Source organism: Somniosus microcephalus, chromosome 8, assembly GCF_052327205.1.
Source record: "Somniosus microcephalus isolate GS21.2 chromosome 8, FLI_Smic_1.0, whole genome shotgun sequence".
NCBI classification, from domain to species: domain Eukaryota; kingdom Metazoa; phylum Chordata; class Chondrichthyes; order Squaliformes; family Somniosidae; genus Somniosus; species Somniosus microcephalus.
In genome coordinates, this window is record NC_140994.1 from 2,469,328 (window position 1) to 2,490,593 (window position 21,266).

The window sequence follows — 21,266 nt, forward strand, 5'->3', positions numbered from 1 at the left end:
CAACGCCTGGGAATCCCGCACAACGCCTGGGAATCCCGCACAATGCCTGGGAACCCCGCTCAACGCCTGGGAAAACCGCACAACGCCTGGGAATCCCGCACAACGCCTGGGAAAACCGCACAACGCCTGGGAATCCCGCACAACGCCTGGGAATCTCGCACAATGTCTGGGAATCCCGCACAATGTCTGGGAAAACCGCACAACGCCTGGGAATCCCGCACAATGCCTGGGAATCCCACACAACGCCTGGGAATCCCGCACAACACCTGGGAATCCCGCACAACGCCTGGGAATCCCGCACAACGCCTGGGAATCCCGCACAATGCCTGGGAATCCCACACAACGCCTGGGAATCCCGCACAACACCTGGGAATCCCGCACAACGCCTGGGAATCCCGCACAACGCCTGGGAATCTCGCACAACGCCTGGGAATCCCGCACATCGCCTGGGAAAACCGCACAACGCCTGGGAAAACCGCACCACGCCTGGGAAAACCGCAAAACGCCTGGGAATCTTGCACAACGCCTGGGAATCCCGCACATCGCCTGGGAAAACCGCACCACGCCTGGGAAAACCGCACAACGCCTGGGAATCCCGCACAACGCCTGGGAATCCCGCACAACGCCTGGGAATCCCGTACAACGCCTGGGAATCCCGCACAACGCCTGGGAATCCCGCACAACGTCTGGGAATCCCGCACAACGTCTGGGAATCCCGCACAACGTCTGGGAATCCCGCACAACGCCTGGGAAAACCCGCACAATGTCTGGGAAAACCACACAATGTCTGGGAATCCCGCACAACGTCTGGGAATCCCGCACAACGCCTGGGAATCCCGCACAACGCCTGGAAATCCCGCACAACGCCTGGGAATCCCGCACAACGTCTGGGAATCCCGCACAACGCCTGGGAATCCCGTACAACGCCTGGGAATCCCGCACAACGCCTGGGAATCCCGCACAACGCCTGGGAATCCCGCACAACGCCTGGGAATCCCGCACAACGCCTGGAAATCCCGCACATCGCCTGGAAATCCCGCACAACGCCTGGGAATCTCGCACAATGCCTGGGAATCCCGCACAACGCTTGGGAATCCCGAACAACGCCTGGGAATCTCGCACAACGCCTGGGAAAACCGCACAACGCCTGGGAATCCCGCACAACGCCTGGGAATCCCGCACAACGCCTGGGAATCCCGCACAACGCCTGGCAAAACCGCACAACGCCTGGGAAAACTGCACAACGCCTGGGAAAACCGCACAACGCCTGGGAAAACCGCACAACGCCTGGGAAAACCGCACAACGCCTGGGAAAACCGCACAACGCCTGGGAAAACCGCACAACGCCTGGGAAAACCGCACAACGCCTGGGAAAACCGCACAACGCCTGGGAAAACCGCACAACGCCTGGGAAAACCGCACAACGCCTGGGAAAACCGCACAATGTCTGGGAATCCCGCACAACGCCTGGGAAAACCGCACAACGCCTGGGAAAACCGCACAACGCCTGGGAAAACCGCACAACGCCTGGGAAAACCGCACAACGCCTGGGAAAACCGCACAACGCCTGGGAATCCCGCACAATGCCTGGGAATCCCGCACAACGCCTGGGAAAACCGCACAACGCCTGGGAAAACCGCACAATGCCTGGGAAAACCGCACAACGCCTGGGAATCCCGCACAAATCTAGGCTCTCTCACCTCTCAAGTATTCCTCGTATGCTGTCCTGTTCCCATTGAATGCTTTCTCCCAATCAAACACAAAATGGCCGGATCCCCCAGGCACCCCTGAGCGTCGGGATGAACCACGTGATGTGTGCACAGTCCAGCCGTTATCTACAAGAGGACAATGTTGAAAAGCATTTACTGGATGATGTCCCATTGCTGTGGTAAGTTGAACAGCACAGGTGATCCGCTCGTCTATATCGAAGACTGCCCTGGGTCACAGCAGCATCAGTGAGACACACGGACATAGACAGTAAGGTCAAGCATCACAGGCCAGATTTTGCTGAAGCGGGCATCTCGCAACGTGCCCCGTTATTTACACTTACAATTGCACATTTAGGTTTTAAAAAATGTTGCCCTCAAAGTTGCTGGAAGTGTGAGCTAATAACGGCACAGCGGGGCATCTGGGACCTTGGTGAATGATGGGACAAACGGTATCTCCTTAACCAGTGAGATTAAAGGATTGGGAAATAAACAGCGGAAGGACTGAGAAGGAGGGTGAATTAGAATCAAATCAGGTACAGAAAGAAAAATAAACGGAAAGAAAGAGTGGATTAAGAGAGAAAAAAGAGACAGTAAGGAAAAGTAAGAAAAAGATTTTAAAATGTAAAATTTGACATTTTTAAAATCTCTAACAACAATTGAAAACCTGAAGGAATGAGACCCCACACTTTAAATTGTTCACTTCCTGGGCCAGAGTGGGTGATTGGCAGTCATTAACAATGATCACTGATAATTACTAGATTTAATGTTCTGCGGCGAGTTTAATGGGTAATTAATGAGCAAATGCAGCAACTTCAGGAAACTCACGGGGAGGTTAACCGCGAGTTGCTGTTTTCGTGAAGCAACTTGAGGCGATTTGCAATTCACGGGGTATCTCTCCCTTGCTACAAGTTGCTGGCTGATTTGTGCATTAGAGGTGTTGTGTGTCGCTCACACACCATTATCTTACAGCAAAATCATTCCTAACAGCTTTCGACAGGAGACCTCAAGCAAAACAATTCAAGTATTCAAGATTCTGTATGGAAATTGACAGAACTGAGCCAAGCAAATTATTCCCAGTCATGTAGGGTTCAAATCCCAGGGGGAACTAGTTCAAAATGAGGAATAAGAAGAAATTAGGGGGAACTTTATCACTCAAACAGGAATCAAATTGTGGAATAAGTTACCAGGGAAGGACAAGGGACAGTGTAACTGGGGTCAAGGGGCAACAGGATGTGTTTCTGGAGAAGATGGGACTGAGGGGTATGGGGAGACGGTGGGATTTAGGGATATGGTGGGTCGCTGGGATCTGAGGCCCAGTGTCTACGCCAGTGCTCTGCCCCATGGGACCACCTGACAGCTCAATAACTCAGGTGAGAGCCCAGGTAAAGGACGACTAACACTGTCCCCATCGATTGTTTGCCGTGCTCAACATGACGAACACTCACCTCCCTCAGCCTGGACAGACCCTCGCTCTTGGTCCACCTCTCCCAGACCACCTCCATAAGCTTAAATAAAGCAAACGAGAGAAAGAATTAGAATTATTTTCTCTTAGGACGATGAACTTGGCTTCAAGATTCGGGAACTGGAGAATGTGGACACCAGGAGCTTAGAAAGAGATAAAGTCCCCAGTGTCTGGACCCATCTCCGCCCCCCTCATCCCCACCCCCTGTAATCCCCCTCACCCCCATTCCCCCTCACCCCCTGTAATCCCCCTCACCCCCATTCCCCCTCACCCCATTCCCCCTCACCCCCTGTAATCCCCCTCACCCCCATTCCCCCTCACCCCATTCCCCCTCACTCCCATTCCCTCACCCCCTGTAATCCCCCTCACCCCATTCCCCCTCGCATCCCCACCCCTGTAATCCCCCTCACCCCCATTCCCCCTCACCCCATTCCCCCTCACCCCATTCCCCCTCGCATCCCCACCCCCAGTCTGCAACCCCATTCTCCCCTCACCCCTACCCCTCATCCCCACCCCTGTAATCCCCCTCACCCCCATTCCCCCTCACCCCATTCCCCCTCACCCCATTCCCCCTCGCATCCCCACCCCCAGTCTGCAACCCCATTCTCCCCTCACCCCTACCCCTCATCCCCACCCCTGTAATCCCCCTCACCCCCATTCCCCCTCGCATCCCCACCCCCTGTAATCCCCCTCACCCCCATTCCCCCTCGCATCCCCACCCCCTGTAATCCCCCTCACCCCCATTCCCCCTCGCATCCCCACCCCCTGTAATCCCCCTCACCCCCATTCCCCCTCACCCCCTGTAATCCCCCTCACCCCCATTCCCCCTCACCCCATGTAATCCCCCTCACCCCCATTCCCCCTCACCCCCTGTAATCCCCCTCGCATCCCCACCTCCAATCTGCAACCCCATTCCCCCCTCACCCCTACCCCTTTTCCCCACCCCATTCCCCCTCACCCCACCCCTCATCCCCACCCCATTCCCCCCCACCCCCACCCCATTCCCCCTCTCACCCCCTCCCCCCACAGACACTCTGAGAGTCAGACGGACACACACATACACTATACCAGTGCTAATCCATGGTCCTACCCTTCATGTACTCCTCGAACTCTGTGTCATTTCTGTACGTTCCCTCGCGCCACAACACTCCGTGACGTCCAGACCCTCCATTGATGGTGTGGGTGCCAATCAGCCCGTGATCTGAAACAGCAAGTGCCTAAGTCAGGGTTTGGAGGAGATGTGGTGTCGCTATGGGTGGTTTCATTTGATACATTTAAAGATCAGACACTGTCTCCTGATCCCAAGAGCAAAGAGATTCATTTCATTCCATTCATTAACAAGGAGGTGCTGGTTTGGATCTGACAGATGGAACCATATTCCCTGCTGTACACAGTGTGAATTGTGTATTCAATGTTATTACATTCGCCTGAAAATATTTGCTTCAAAGAGTTTGAAAGTTGAGTCTCGAACAAGCTGAGGTCCCGTTGGGATTCTCCCATTCTGTCAGACAAAGGGACTCCACTTCTCGCTCTGCTCGAGATTTCCAGGTTGTCAGGTACAAACCGACAACAGCCAGCACCTCACCAGAAACCGGGATTGCGTTTCTGAATCCATTCCGTCTTCTGCAGGTATTCAATGGGTAATTGACCCATTGCGAACTTCACATTGGTTCAACAAATGATTCCATGGATTGTACTTTGCGCAATTTTGATGCTTCCGGATCGAGTTTAGTCTCAGACGCGTATATCACTGATAACGATATCAATCTGACTCTGTATCAACGACCTACCTCTCATATACTGGGCGAGTCGTGGAGCCATTTCAGAATATATGATGCGCCCTGGGGGTCCCGGGGGTCCGGTGATGTACGGCCTCATTCTATCACCTGGAGAGCAGAGAGACTCGGTTAGCAACCATCTACAGAGAGGAGTGCAGGACATTCCCACAGCCCAGTGTCACAGGCCAGGGATGCTGACAGTGTCCGATCATTAGAACCAGCGCATGGGACAGAGCAGGGAGGGTGGCACAGAATGGAACCCATCACACAACACGGGTAGACACTGCAAGGATAGGCACGCATAGATTATTAAATAGAATAAGTTAGTTGGCTTTATATAGAATTATATAATATTAAGCGAGAATTACTAGGTTAAACCACTCTTCATAAAGACCCACAGATGTGCCAGACAGGGTTTCAGCACAGCAGGGGTTGGGTGTGAAGAAGGAGTATCGATTGCTGAATGGACTCTAGTGTAGATAAGCGAATACGTTTCTTTTGCAATATAGATTGGAAGAGCTAAGAGATCAAAAGCGTCCACAACAAATGGTAACAGCTGATAGCAGCACACACAGAATGTGATGGGAACTTCCACTTAGTCTTGCTGAGGCCAGCATAAGCAGTCAAGACAACACGCTTGCGACCTCCTGAAGGAGTCCTTGATATGTGAGTATCGGTACCTATATTTCATATATATTTCATATACACTGCATGTAAAGGGGTGTGTTTTATTGACTTGATTTAATAACGAGTATTAATCAGATGTTACCAATGTTTCCTCGTCCTCGAAATTGTAAAGGTAAAGGATGTATGACAATATCTTATATCAACCCAACACAGACCCACAAAGGGACAGAGCAGGGAGGGTAGCACAGACTGGCACCCATCACACAACATGGGCACAGACCCACAGAGACATCCCAGAATAAACACCACGGAGGACAGGGAATGTGAGAATCAGCAGTGTTTATTGTAAACTGAAATCGTCAGAATGGATTCTCAACCCCATTAAAGGGGGGGGGTCTTCCTGAACATTCCCATCACTGGCTCAGGATAGACCCTTGCCCCAATGAAGGGGCTTCCTATGCAGCATTCCCATAGGATGCCAAAGGCTCAGTACCGGATCTGACCAAACAGGAATTCTGAGAGTCCTCGGGCTCAGCACCTTCAGGGTGTGAACGTTCAAAATAACATTTAAATGCTGTCATGTGAGACTGAGCTTAATTGTAACACTTACTTGAGAAATAATCGATAATCTCAGTCTTGAGTTGTTGCCGGTCTTCGGAACGTAAGCCGCCTCCGGTTCCTGGTGGTCCTGGTGGTCCTGGGGGTCCTTGAGGGCCTCTGACACTATAACCTGAATCTGGAGACACACAGAGAGGCATCGCGGTTATCTCCGGTGACACCGGATTAACATTATGATGACAGAGCAGTGAGAACGAGAGCTCAGTCACCGCCAGTGCCAAAGAGTTTACCGCTCACTCGAGCAGCACTTCACACGAGCACCAATCAATCTGCTGCCCACAGACTCAGGAACATCCGCCCGCATCTCACCAGTGGCAATGCTTCGGCCCCTGGTTCTGCAGCCTCGAGCTCGTACTGCGGTTACGGTTTGGGGCACCATGTCTCTACGGTACCTCACTTAAGTCCCAATTCTTCATCTTTGTCAGGACATCGAGTGTTGGCAGGTTAGTCAACCTTGGTGGGCACCGCAACCGAAAGTACAGAAAATATTTATTAAAAGTATAAGAAATGAAATTACTTTGAATGTAGGAAACAACATCTTCAATGCGGAAGTTCCCTCCTCCAAGACCGGGAGGTCCAGCTGGTCCTGGCAGACCCCGTGGTCCGGGAGGTCCGGGCTGTCCGAGCATTCTATTAAAACTGGGGCCTAAATTTGAAAAATAAAGTGAGAGTTTGTTCAGGACAAGCAGACAACACAATCAGAACAACAGTTAAAAATAACGCGACTACACAGCAAGCATTAGGTGAGTCAGGTGTCAGCCATGGCTCAATTAGTAACCCCCGTCTCTCTGAGTCAGAAGGCTGTGGAGATCTGGGGTTTGAAGACCTGGGGTTTGGAGATCTGGGCTGTGGAGATCTGGGGTTTGGAGACCTGGGGTTTGGAGAGCTGGGGTTTGGAGAGCTGGGGTTTGGAGATCTGGGGTTTGGAGATCTGGGGTTTGGAGAGCTGGGGTTTGGAGATCTGGGCTGTGGCGATCTGGGGTTTGGAGAGCTGGGGTTTGGAGAGCTGGGGTTTGGAGAGCTGGGGTTTGGAGAGCTGGGGTTTGGAGAGCTGGGGTTTGGAGACCTGGGGTTTGGAGATCTGGGGTTTGGAGACCTGGGGTTTGGAGATCTGGGCTGTAGAGATCTGGGCTGTGGAGATCTGGGCTGTGGCGATCTGGGGTTTGGAGAGCTGGGGTTTGGAGATCTGGGGTTTGGAGATCTGGGCTGTGGAGATCTGGGGTTTGGAGATCTGGGGTTTGGAGAGCTGGGGTTTGGAGAGCTGGGGTTTGGACATCTGGGGTTTGGAGATCTGGGGTTTGGAGAGCTGGGGTTTGGAGAGCTGGGGTTTGGAGAGCTGGGCTGTGGAGATCTGGGGTTTGGAGATCTGGGCTTTGGAGAGCTGGGGTTTGGAGAGCTGGGGTTTGGAGAGCTGGGGTTTGGAGATCTGGGCTGTGGAGATCTGGGGTTTGGAGATCTGGGGTTTGGAGAGCTGGGGTTTGGAGAGCTGGGGTTTGGAGAGCTGGGGTTTGGAGAGCTGGGGTTTGGAGAGCTGGGGTTTGGAGAGCTGGGGTTTGGAGAGCTGGGGTTTGGAGAGCTGGGGTTTGGAGAGCTGGGCTGTGGAGATCTGGGCTGTGGAGATCTGGGGTTTGGAGAGCTGGGGTTTGGAGAGCTGGGGTTTGGAGACCTGGGGTTTGGAGACCTGGGGTTTGGAGATCTGGGGTTTGGAGATCTGGGCTGTGGAGATCTGGGCTGTGGAGATCTGGGGTTTGGAGATCTGGGGTTTGGAGATCTGGGGTTTGGAGACCTGGGGTTTGGAGAGCTGGGGTTTGGAGATCTGGGGTTTGGAGACCTGGGGTTTGGAGATCTGGGGTTTGGAGATCTGGGGTTTGGAGATCTGGGGTTTGGAGACCTGGGGTTTGGAGACCTGGGGTTTGGAGATCTGGGGTTTGGAGAGCTGGGGTTTGGAGATCTGGGGTTTGAAGATCTGGGGTTTGGAGATCTGGGGTTTGAAGATCTGGGGTTTGAAGATCTGGGGTTTGGAGAGCTGGGGTTTGGAGATCTGGGGTTTGGAGATCTGGGGTTTGGAGAGCTGGGGTTTGGAGAGCTGGGGTTTGGAGACCTGGGGTTTGGAGATCTGGGGTTTGGAGATCTGGGGTTTGGAGAGCTGGGATTTGGAGATCTGGGGTTTGAAGATCTGGGGTTTGGAGATCTGGGGTTTGAAGATCTGGGGTTTGGAGATCTGGGGTTTGAAGATCTGGGGTTTGAAGATCTGGGCTGTGGAGATCTGGGCTGTGGAGATCTGGGCTGTGGAGATCTGGGGTTTGGAGACCTGGGGTTTGGAGACCTGGGGTTTGGAGACCTGGGGTTTGGAGACCTGGGGTTTGGAGAGCTGGGGTTTGGAGAGCTGGGGTTTGAAGATCTGGGGTTTGGAGATCTGGGGTTTGGAGATCTGGGGTTTGGAGAGCTGGGGTTTGGAGAGCTGGGGTTTGGAGATCTGGGCTGTGGCGATCTGGGGTTTGGAGAGCTGGGGTTTGGAGAGCTGGGGTTTGGAGAGCTGGGGTTTGGAGAGCTGGGGTTTGGAGAGCTGGGGTTTGGAGACCTGGGGTTTGGAGATCTGGGGTTTGGAGACCTGGGGTTTGGAGATCTGGGCTGTAGAGATCTGGGCTGTGGAGATCTGGGCTGTGGCGATCTGGGGTTTGGAGAGCTGGGGTTTGGAGATCTGGGGTTTGGAGATCTGGGCTGTGGAGATCTGGGGTTTGGAGATCTGGGGTTTGGAGAGCTGGGGTTTGGAGAGCTGGGGTTTGGACATCTGGGGTTTGGAGATCTGGGGTTTGGAGAGCTGGGGTTTGGAGAGCTGGGGTTTGGAGAGCTGGGGTTTGGAGAGCTGGGCTGTGGAGATCTGGGGTTTGGAGATCTGGGCTTTGGAGAGCTGGGGTTTGGAGAGCTGGGGTTTGGAGAGCTGGGGTTTGGAGATCTGGGCTGTGGAGATCTGGGGTTTGGAGATCTGGGGTTTGGAGAGCTGGGGTTTGGAGAGCTGGGGTTTGGAGAGCTGGGGTTTGGAGAGCTGGGGTTTGGAGAGCTGGGGTTTGGAGAGCTGGGGTTTGGAGAGCTGGGCTGTGGAGATCTGGGCTGTGGAGATCTGGGGTTTGGAGAGCTGGGGTTTGGAGAGCTGGGGTTTGGAGACCTGGGGTTTGGAGATCTGGGGTTTGGAGATCTGGGCTGTGGAGATCTGGGCTGTGGAGATCTGGGCTGTGGAGATCTGGGCTGTGGAGATCTGGGGTTTGGAGATCTGGGGTTTGGAGATCTGGGGTTTGGAGACCTGGGGTTTGGAGAGCTGGGGTTTGGAGATCTGGGGTTTGGAGACCTGGGGTTTGGAGATCTGGGGTTTGGAGATCTGGGGTTTGGAGATCTGGGGTTTGGAGACCTGGGGTTTGGAGACCTGGGGTTTGGAGATCTGGGGTTTGGAGAGCTGGGGTTTGGAGATCTGGGGTTTGAAGATCTGGGGTTTGGAGATCTGGGGTTTGAAGATCTGGGGTTTGAAGATCTGGGGTTTGGAGAGCTGGGGTTTGGAGATCTGGGGTTTGGAGATCTGGGGTTTGGAGAGCTGGGGTTTGGAGAGCTGGGGTTTGGAGCCCTGGGGTTTGGAGATCTGGGGTTTGGAGATCTGGGGTTTGGAGAGCTGGGATTTGGAGATCTGGGGTTTGAAGATCTGGGGTTTGGAGATCTGGGGTTTGAAGATCTGGGGTTTGGAGATCTGGGGTTTGAAGATCTGGGGTTTGAAGATCTGGGCTGTGGAGATCTGGGCTGTGGAGATCTGGGCTGTGGAGATCTGGGGTTTGGAGACCTGGGGTTTGGAGACCTGGGGTTTGGAGACCTGGGGTTTGGAGACCTGGGGTTTGGAGAGCTGGGGTTTGGAGAGCTGGGGTTTGGAGATCTGGGGTTTGGAGAGCTGGGGTTTGGAGATCTGGGGTTTGAAGATGTACACTTAATTCCATTACTTACTTTGTAGAAGAGCCATCAGTTCATTGCTGGACACAGAGCCTGGTGCGCCAGGAGGGCCGGGCGGTCCTTGTACCCCAAGACTCATTCCTGAACCTGGCGGGGGAGACAGAAATACAAAGAGTCATTAAAACACATGCTCAAGATGGCCACTGACACCGAGCATTGGTTTACAAAGGCGTTGTGCCACAGTTTGGCAAAGTGCAGTTCTTCTCCACACCATCAAACAACAGGCTCAGGACTGTCTTAGTCAAAGTTCTCGCAACCTGAGGGTCCCGAACTGCAGGTGAGAAAAAACTTACTGTAATTAGCTGAGCCTGCACAGCCAGTGAGTCCACTTCAACATCACTGCCCAGTGACTGCTGGCTGATCTGGACCTCAACTCCATTTACCGCCTTTGCTCCATGTCCCTCGATACCCTTACCCAACAAAAATCCATCGATCTCAGTGTTCAAAGCTCCAACTGACCCCCAGCATCCACAGCCTTTGGGAGACAGAGTTCCTGATTTCCACCACCCTTTGTGTGAAGAAGTGCTTCCCGACATCACCCCTGAATGGCCTGGCTCTAATTCTAAGATTGTGCCCTCTCGTTCTTCACTCCCCCACCAGAGGGAATAGTTTCTCTGTATCTACACTATTGAATTCTTTAATCATGTCAAAGATCCCAATCAGATCGCCCCTCAACCTATAAACTATAGGGAATACAAACCAGGTTTCTGCAACCTGTCCTCATAATTTACCCCTTTGAGCCCCGGGATCATTCTGGTGAATCTGCGCTGCCCCCCCTCCAAGGCCGATATACCCTTCCTGAGGGGCGGGGCCCAGGACTGGACACACTGCTCCAGGTGGAGCCTAACAGCTGCAGCATAACTTCCCCTCGATATATTGCAGCTCCCTCGAGTTAAATGCTAACATTCCATTCGACCTTTTGATTGCTTTTTGTACCTGTGCATTGGCTTTTAGTGATTTGTCTACTTGAACCTCTAAATCCCTTTACACTTCCACAGCTCCGAGTCTCTCGCCATTTACAAAATATTCCAATTTGTCTTTCTCAGATCCAGAGTGGGTGACCTCACAATTCCCCACATTGATCTCTGTCTGCCACATGTCCATCTGACACTTACTCCTCATGTAATCTCGGACACGGGCTGCAATATCTCCGTAATCAAGCCGTATGTTGGCCACTCCTTCTGACGCTGGGTAACCTGGGTGACCAGCTGGTCCTCGTGGGCCGGGAGGTCCCGGTGGACCAATCAAATACCTCCGAACATTCTCATCTGCAGAGAGAATTTGAAAATCACCAGCACGTTCAATAAACTGAGAGGTTATAACTATCAGGAAAGACTGAACAGGCCGGGGCTCTTTTCTCTAGAAAAGAGAAGGCTGAGGGATGACCGGATAGAGGTCTTTAAAATAATGAGAGGGTTTGATAGGACAGACGTAGAGAAGACCAAAACTAGAGGCCATAAATATAAGATAGTCACGATTTAAATCCAATGGGGAATTCAGGAGAAACTTCTTTACTCAGAGAGTGATAGAATGTGGAACTCGCTGCCACAGGGAGTGGTTGAGGCGAATAGTATCGATGCATTTAAGGGGAAGCTGGATAAACACATGAGGGAGAACGGAATAGAAGGTTATATTGATAGGGTGAGATGAAGAGGTGTGGGAGGAGGCTGGCGTGGAGCAGAAACACCGGCACGGACCAGTTGGGCTGAATGGCCTGTTTCCGAGATGTAATTTGATGTAAACACTGGACTGCGGACTGAAAGTGAAGATGTCCAGAAAGTGCTCGGTCTAGGGGTCACTGACCCCTGGGGTTCTGTAGCACTGTGACGCCCTACAAACTGCTGTTAACCCCAATCTATGTGGCCTTCGGATAATGTAAAGGAGGCAGTCAGCCCACAAAGGGATCAAGGCAGATTCAGTGAGTGGTTCTAAGGAAGGGGAGATTGATTTTAATGTAGATAAATATGAGGTCACCTGCACTGGGTGGGAAACAGCACCCAAGGCCCTGATGGAAGGGATTCCCCTGGCAAAGGGACGGCCTCTGGGTGCGATAACGTGATTGACTCTTGGCTGAACGATTCAGTCACCATGAACCAGAGTCACAGAAGGAGACCATTCAGCCCACAGTGCATGAGGGGGTGCTGGGTTTACATCATAAGAACTGGAGGAAGCCATTCAGTCCCTCGAGCCTGTTCTGCCATTCAATTGGATCATGGCTGATCTGTATCTTAACTCCATTCACCTACCTGCCTTTTTAAACTTCTCCAATTGTTTACCTTGTTTCTTTATGTCCTGTAACCTATTCCACCGCCTAACTCTGTGTGTGCGATGTTTCCTGCTCACCTCCCGCGTACTCGGGATAGAAACATGTTTTTCTAACCCGGCACCAACATACAAGGAGTGAGAAAAGGCCACCGATCGCATGGACCCACCTCCCCCTCGCTCTAATCCCACACAGATCACAGAATCACAGTGCAGATAGAGGCCATTTCGGCCCATCGAGCCTGCACCGACACATATCCCACCCTATCCCCGTAACCCCACGTATTTAATCCCCTAACACTAAGGGTCAATTTATCATAGCCAAATCAACCTAACCCGCACATCTTTGGACTGTGGGAGGAAACCGGAGCACCCGGAGGAAACCCACGCAAACACGGGGAGAAGGTGCAAACTCCACACAGACAGTCACCCGAGGCCGGATTCGAACCCGGGTCCCTGGCGCTGTGAGGCAACAGTGCTAACCACTATGCCACCGTGCCCCCCTCTGTGACCTCCTCCTCCCAGCTCCCTCAAACCCCACCTGTGCCCTTGGCAGCTCGGTTACTTGAGATGACACTTACCCTGCAGCATGGCAGTGAGATCCCCTGCCACGGCGATGGATCCTGGGGTACCAGGAGCGCCGGGAGGTCCCGGGGGTCCAGGCCGGCCTGACCCAGCCACCCAACCTGGAAGAAAAGAGAGATCAGCACAGGGTGAGCAACGCAAGGGAGACCCGCCGTGTAACGCTACGCGTCGGGTACTGGCTCCTAGTTAGACTGATGGAGGGGCAAACCCTATCCCCAGGGGCATGGGCCCGAGTGTAAGTGCCGATGGTGAGACCTAGTTGGCAGTGGACAGCAGTTCCCGCTGGTGGATTTCAACTACCCGCTGCTGGATGCGAGCCTGATGGTCCGGCCTCATCACATTATCCCCACGGGTTTCAGCGGAAGTCACAGTGAGCGTCTCGCGATCCGCAGGTCGCTCACTGGCCGAAGCTGAGCGGCAACAGGTTCCCCTCACGGGCCTGAAACATGCGGAGAGCGGAGAGACCGCGAGCTGGTCCCACCCGACTTATGTCCCACCGCCACCCCGGCTATCCCACACCCGGCTATCCCACACCCGACTATCCCACCCCTGGCTATCCCACCCCGACTATCTCACTCCGACTATCCCACCCCGACTATCCCACCCCGACTATCCCACCCCAACTATCTCACCCCGACTATCCCACCCCGACTATCCCATCCCGACTATCCCACCCCGACTATCTCACCCCGACTATCCCACCCCGACTATCCCACCCCGACTATCCCACCCCGACTATCCCACCCCGACTATCCCACCCCGACTATCCCACCCCGACTATCCCACCCCGACTATCTCACCCCGACTATCTCACCCCGACTATCCCACCCCGACTATCCCACCCCGACTATCCCACCCCGACTTTCCCACCCCGACTATCCCACCCCGACTGTCTCACCCCGACTATCCCACCCCGACTATCCCACCCCGACTATCTCACCCCGACTATCCCACCCCGACTGTCTCACCCCGACTGTCCCACCCCGACTGTCCCACCCCGACTGTCTCACCCCGACTGTCTCACCCCGACTATCTCACCCCGACTATCTCACCCCGACTATCCCACCCCGACTATCTCACCCCGACTATCTCACCCCGACTATCTCACCCCGACTATCTCACCCCGACTATCCCACCCCGACTATCCCACCCCGACTATCCCACCCCGACTATCCCACCCCGACTATCCCACCCCGACTATCCCACCCCGACTATCTCACCCCGACTATCTCACCCCGACTATCCCACCCCGACTATCGCACCCCGACTATCCCACCCCGACTATCGCACCCCGACTATCTCACCCCGACTATCCCACCCCGACTATCGCACCCCGACTATCTCACCCGACTATCCCACCCCGACTATCCCACCCCGACTATCCCACCCCGACTATCTCACCCCGACTATCTCACCCCGACTATCCCACCCCGACTATCCCACCCCGACTATCCCACCCCGACTATCCCACCCCGACTATCTCACCCCGACTATCCCACCCCGACTATCCCACCCCGACTATCCCACCCCGACTATCTCACCCCGACTATCCCACCCCGACTATCTCACCCCGACTATCCCACCCCGACTATCTCACCCCGACTATCTCGCCCCGACTATCCCGCCCCGACTATCCCGCCCCGACTATCTCGCCCCGACTATCCCACCCCGACTGTCTCACCCCGACTGTCCCACCCCGACTGTCCCACCCCGACTGTCTCACCCCGACTGTCTCACCCCGACTATCTCACCCCGACTATCTCACCCCGACTATCCCACCCCGACTATCTCACCCCGACTATCTCACCCCGACTATCTCACCCCGACTATCTCACCCCGACTATCCCACCCCGACTATCCCACCCCGACTATCCCACCCCGACTATCCCACCCCGACTATCCCACCCCGACTATCCCACCCCGACTATCTCACCCCGACTATCTCACCCCGACTATCCCACCCCGACTATCGCACCCCGACTATCCCACCCCGACTATCGCACCCCGACTATCTCACCCCGACTATCCCACCCCGACTATCGCACCCCGACTATCTCACCCCGACTATCCCACCCCGACTATCCCACCCCGACTATCCCACCCCGACTATCTCACCCCGACTATCTCACCCCGACTATCCCACCCCGACTATCCCACCCCGACTATCCCACCCCGACTATCCCACCCCGACTATCTCACCCCGACTATCCCACCCCGACTATCCCACCCCGACTATCCCACCCCGACTATCTCACCCCGACTATCTCACCCCGACTATCCCACCCCGACTATCCCACCCCGACTATCTCACCCCGACTATCTCGCCCCGACTATCCCGCCCCGACTATCCCGCCCCGACTATCTCGCCCCGACTATCCCGCCCCGACTATCCCGCCCCGACTATCCCGCCCCGACTATCTCGCCCCGACTATCTCGCCCCGACTATCTCGCCCCGACTATCCCACCCCGACTATCTCACCCCGACTATCCCGCCCCGACTATCCCACCCCCGACTATCTCACCCCGACTATCTCACCCCGACTATCACAATTCACAATTCACAATTCAAATCGCTTTATTGGCATGATAAGTTACATCTTATGTTGCCAAAGCATCAAAATACATTTATGGTTTAGCACATAAACGCAGTTCTATTCATACAGTGTATAAACAGGTATATCCCTGAGTGTATAAATATACATTCGCATTGTTTATATATATTCTTTTCTTAGTTTACTGGTTGTCCCTCTGTTCATGGCAAGCTGTAACATAGTGTGCCGCCAGTGTTATACAGCTTCTCTCCTCTCCCAGTAGGTATGGGAGTTTTTGGTTCTCATTCAGATTTCTGAAATCAGGGCATATTTGTGAGAATTTTTGGTAGAAATTCTCCCTGATGCCCTGATATCACCCCGACTATCCCACCCCGACTATCTCACCCCCGACTATCTCACCCCGACTATCCCACCCCGACTATCGCACCCCGACTATCCCACCCCGACTATCGCACCCCGACTATCTCACCCCGACTATCCCACCCCGACTATCGCACCCCGACTATCTCACCCCGACTATCCCACCCCGACTATCCCACCCCGACTATCCCACCCCGACTATCTCACCCCGACTATCTCACCCCGACTATCCCACCCCGACTATCCCACCCCGACTATCCCACCCCGACTATCCCACCCCGACTATCTCACCCCGACTATCCCACCCCGACTATCCCACCCCGACTATCCCACCCCGACTATCTCACCCCGACTATCCCACCCCGACTATCTCACCCCGACTATCCCACCCCGACTATCTCACCCCGACTATCTCGCCCCGACTATCCCGCCCCGACTATCTCGCCCCGACTATCTCGCCCCGACTATCCCACCCCGACTGTCTCACCCCGACTGTCCCACCCCGACTGTCCCACCCCGACTGTCTCACCCCGACTGTCTCACCCCGACTATCTCACCCCGACTATCTCACCCCGACTATCCCACCCCGACTATCTCACCCCGACTATCTCACCCCGACTATCTCACCCCGACTATCTCACCCCGACTATCCCACCCCGACTATCCCACCCCGACTATCCCACCCCGACTATCCCACCCCGACTATCCCACCCCGACTATCCCACCCCGACTATCTCACCCCGACTATCTCACCCCGACTATCCCACCCCGACTATCGCACCCCGACTATCCCACCCCGACTATCGCACCCCGACTATCTCACCCCGACTATCCCACCCCGACTATCGCACCCCGACTATCTCACCCCGACTATCCCACCCCGACTATCCCACCCCGACTATCCCACCCCGACTATCTCACCCCGACTATCTCACCCCGACTATCCCACCCCGACTATCCCACCCCGACTATCCCACCCCGACTATCCCACCCCGACTATCTCACCCCGACTATCCCACCCCGACTATCCCACCCCGACTATCCCACCCCGACTATCTCACCCCGACTATCTCACCCCGACTATCCCACCCCGACTATCCCACCCCGACTATCTCACCCCGACTATCTCGCCCCGACTATCCCGCCCCGACTATCTCGCCCCGACTATCTCGCCCCGACTATCCCGCCCCGACTATCCCGCCCCGACTATCCCGCCCCGACTATCTCGCCCCGACTATCTCGCCCCGACTATCTCGCCCCGACTATCCCACCCCGACTATCTCACCCCGACTATCCCGCCCCGACTATCCCACCCCCGACTATCTCACCCCGACTATCTCACCCCGACTATCACAATTCACAATTCACAATTCAAATCGCTTTATTGGCATGATAAGTTACATCTTATGTTGCCAAAGCATCAAAATACATTTATGGTTTAGCACATAAACGCAGTTCTATTCATACAGTGTATAAACAGGTATATCCCTGAGTGTATAAATATACATTCGCATTGTTTATATATATTCTTTTCTTAGTTTACTGGTTGTCCCTCTGTTCATGGCAAGCTGTAACATAGTGTGCCGCCAGTGTTATACAGCTTCTCTCCTCTCCCAGTAGGTATGGGAGTTTTTGGTTCTCATTCAGATTTCTGAAATCAGGGCATATTTGTGAGAATTTTTGGTAGAAATTCTCCCTGATGCCCTGATATCACCCCGACTATCCCACCCCGACTATCTCACCCCCGACTATCCCACCCCGACTATCCCACCCCGACTATCCCACCCCGAGTATCCCACCCCGACTATCTCACCCCGACTATCGCATCCCGACTATCGCACCCCGACTATCCCACCCCGACTATCCCACCCCGACTATCCCACCCCGACTATCCCACCCCGACTATCCCACCCCGACTATCCCACCCCGGCTATCTCACCCCGACTATCCCACCCCGACTATCCCACCCCGACTATCCCACCCCGACTATCCCACCCCGACTATCTCACCCCGACTATCTCACCCCGACTATCTCACCCCGACTGTCTCACCCCGACTGTCTCACCCCGACTGTCTCACCCCGACTGTCTCACCCCGACTGTCTCACCCCGACTGTCTCACCCCGACTATCCCACCCCGACTATCTCACCCCGACTATCCCACCCCGACTATCCCACCCCGACTATCTCACCCCGACTATCCCACCCCGACTATCCCACCCCGACTATCCCACCCCGACTATCCCACCCCGACTATCCCACCCCGACTATCTCACTCCGCCAGCTGCCGCCTCGCAACATTTACTGTACACTGTACGCGCAATGCACACCCGCCGGTACACACTCAGTGTGAACAGACTCACACTCACACCACACTCAGCGTGAACAGACTCACACTCACACCACACTCAGTGTGAACAGACTCACACTCACACCACACTCAGTGTGAACAGACTCACACTCACACCACACTCAGTGTGAACAGACTCACACTCACACCACACTCTGTGTGAACACACGGACTCACACCACACTCAGTGTGAACAGACTCACACTCACACCACACTCAGCGTGAACAGACTCACACTCACACCACACTCAGTGTGAACAGACTCACACTCACACCACACTCGGTGTGAACACACAGACTCACACCACACTCAGTGTGAACACACGGACTCACACCACACTCAGTGTGAACAGACTCACACTCACACCACGCTCAGTGTGAACAGACTCACACTCACACCACACTCGGTGTGAACAGACTCACACTCACACCACACTCGGTGTGAACAGACTCACACTCACACCACACTCAGTGTGAACAGACTCACACTCACACCACACTCAGTGTGAACACACGGACTCACACCACACTCAGTGTGAACAGACTCACACTCACACCACGCTCAGTGTGAACAGACTCACACTCACACCACGCTCAGTGTGAACAGACTCACACTCACACCACACTCGGTGTGAACAGACTCACACTCACACCACACTCGGTGTGAACAGACTCACACTCACACCACACTCAGTGTGAACAGACTCACACTCACACCACACTCAGTGTGAACACACGGACTCACACCACACTCAGTGTGAACAGACTCACACTCACACCACGCTCAGTGTGAACAGACTCACACTCACACCATGCTCAGTGTGAACAGACTCACACTCACACCACACTCAGTGTGAACAGACTCACACTCACACCACACTCAGTGTGAACAGACTCACACTCACACCACGCTCAGTGTGAACAGACTCACACTCACACCACACTCAGTGTGAACAGACTCACACTCACACCACACTCGGTGTGAACAGACTCACACTCACACCACACTCGGTGTGAACAGACTCACACTCACACCACACTCGGTGTGAACAGACTCACACTCACACCACACTCAGTGTGAACAGACTCACACTCACACCACACTCGGTGTGAACAGACTCACACTCACACCACACTCGGTGTGAACAGACTCACACTCACACCACACTCGGTGTGAACAGACTCACACTCACACCACACTCAGTGTGAACAGACTCACACTCACACCACACTCGGTGTGAACAGACTCACACTCACACCACACTCGGTGTGAACAGACTCACACTCACACCACACTCAGTGTGAACAGACTCACACTCACACCACACTCAGTGTGAACACACGGACTCACACTCACACCACACTCAGTGTGAACAGACTCACACTCACACCACACTCGGTGTGAACAGACGCACACTCACACCACACTCGGTGTGAACAGACTCACACTCACACCACACTCAGTGTGAACAGACTCACACTCACACCACACTCAGGGTGAACACAGCCGTGAATTTACGACAGACTCAGAGTTTGAGAATTACTTCTGCTGTAATCGGTGATGTAAGCCTCCAGCTCGGCTCGACTGATCCCGCCCCCTTGCGGGCCGGGGGCTCCAGGAGGTCCCTGTGGACCGCGGAGATATCGCAGGGCATCCTCACCTGTAGGATACAGAGACCAGACATTCAGGGAATCGCAGGCACTCAAACCACAGCTCATGTCACCAACACCGAGAGATCACAGAGTTACAGTCACATCCCTGTACACTGGGACTAAACCCAGGTACAGCACGGGTTAGATACAGAGTAAAGCTCCCTCTACACTGTCCCACCAAACACTCCCAGGGCAGGTACAGCACGGGTTAGATACAGAGTAAAGCTCCCTCTAGCTGTTAGAGGTCTGGGATAGGATCACTAGCTAGGAACACGGGATCTGTGTTGATCATTAAGACTGAGTGATATTGGCAAAATCTCTGCTTCACTCCGTGATTTGTACAGGGCCTTAGTCCAAAGTCCAATCTCGATTCCCTCCAGAATATTCCGGGGTATAGAATCTTCAGGCGAGACAGAGGGGGGTGTAAAAGGGGAGGGGGTGTTGCAATATTAATTAAGGAGTCAATTACTGCTGTAAGGAGGGATGATATATTAGCGGGTTCCTCTAATGAGGCCATATGGGTAGAACTTAAAAACAAAAAGGGGGCAAGCACTTTGCTGGGAGTGTACTATAGGCCCCCAAACAGTCAGGGGGAGATAGAGGAACAGATATGTAGGCAAATCTCCGAGAAGTGCGAAAATAATAGGGTAATAATAGTGGGGGATTTCAACTTCCCCAATATAAATTGGGACAGTCAGAGTGTGAAAGGCTTAGAGGGTGCAGAATTCTTAAAGTGCATCCAGGAGAGCTTTTTGAGCCAACATGTAGAAAGTCCTACAAGAGAGGGGGCGGTACTGGACCTAATTCTGGGGAATGTAGCCGGGCAAGTGGTGGAAGTGTCAGTAGGAGAGCATTTTGGCGACAGTGACCATAATTCGGTGAGATTTAAGGTGGTCATGGAAAAAGACAAAGACGGCCCGGAAATAAGGGTTCTAAATTGGGGGAAGGCCGATTTTAATATGATAAGGCAGGATCTGGCCAAAGTGGACTGGGAGCAGCTGCTTATAGGAAAATCCACATCAAAACAGTGGGAGACTTTCAGAAGGGAAATAGAGAGAGTACAACGCCAACATGTTCCTGTAAAGGTCAAGGGTGGGACCAACAAGCAAAGGGAACCTTGGATGACAAGGGATATACAAAAATGCATTAGAAATAAGAGGGGGGCTTTTGGCAGTTACAAAAGACTAAAGACAGAAGAAGCCCTAGAGGAGTATAAAAAGTACAGGGGCATACTTAAAAAAGAAATTAGGAGGGCGAGGAGGGGCCATGAAATAACACTGGCGAGCAAAATAAAGGAAAATCCTAAGATGTTTTATAAGTA

General features: G+C 53.9%; 1 protein-coding gene across 1 annotated transcript in view; it reads right to left on the reverse strand.

Moving 5' to 3' along the window:
* The window catches only part of LOC147113244 (uncharacterized), a 177,879-nt gene that overhangs the window by 8,363 nt on the left and 148,250 nt on the right, over nucleotides 1-21,266 (reverse strand). Inside the window, exons 22-31 of the mRNA XM_085996107.1 lie at nucleotides 19,837-19,953; nucleotides 13,028-13,132; nucleotides 11,300-11,452; nucleotides 10,179-10,271; nucleotides 6,712-6,840; nucleotides 6,187-6,312; nucleotides 4,962-5,057; nucleotides 4,262-4,372; nucleotides 3,155-3,214; nucleotides 1,701-1,835 (exon numbers count right to left, since the gene is read on the reverse strand). Of these exons, the coding sequence (XP_085852233.1) occupies nucleotides 1,701-1,835; nucleotides 3,155-3,214; nucleotides 4,262-4,372; nucleotides 4,962-5,057; nucleotides 6,187-6,312; nucleotides 6,712-6,840; nucleotides 10,179-10,271; nucleotides 11,300-11,452; nucleotides 13,028-13,132; nucleotides 19,837-19,953 (1,125 nt within the window). The remainder of the gene's footprint in view (nucleotides 1-1,700; nucleotides 1,836-3,154; nucleotides 3,215-4,261; nucleotides 4,373-4,961; nucleotides 5,058-6,186; nucleotides 6,313-6,711; nucleotides 6,841-10,178; nucleotides 10,272-11,299; nucleotides 11,453-13,027; nucleotides 13,133-19,836; nucleotides 19,954-21,266) is intronic.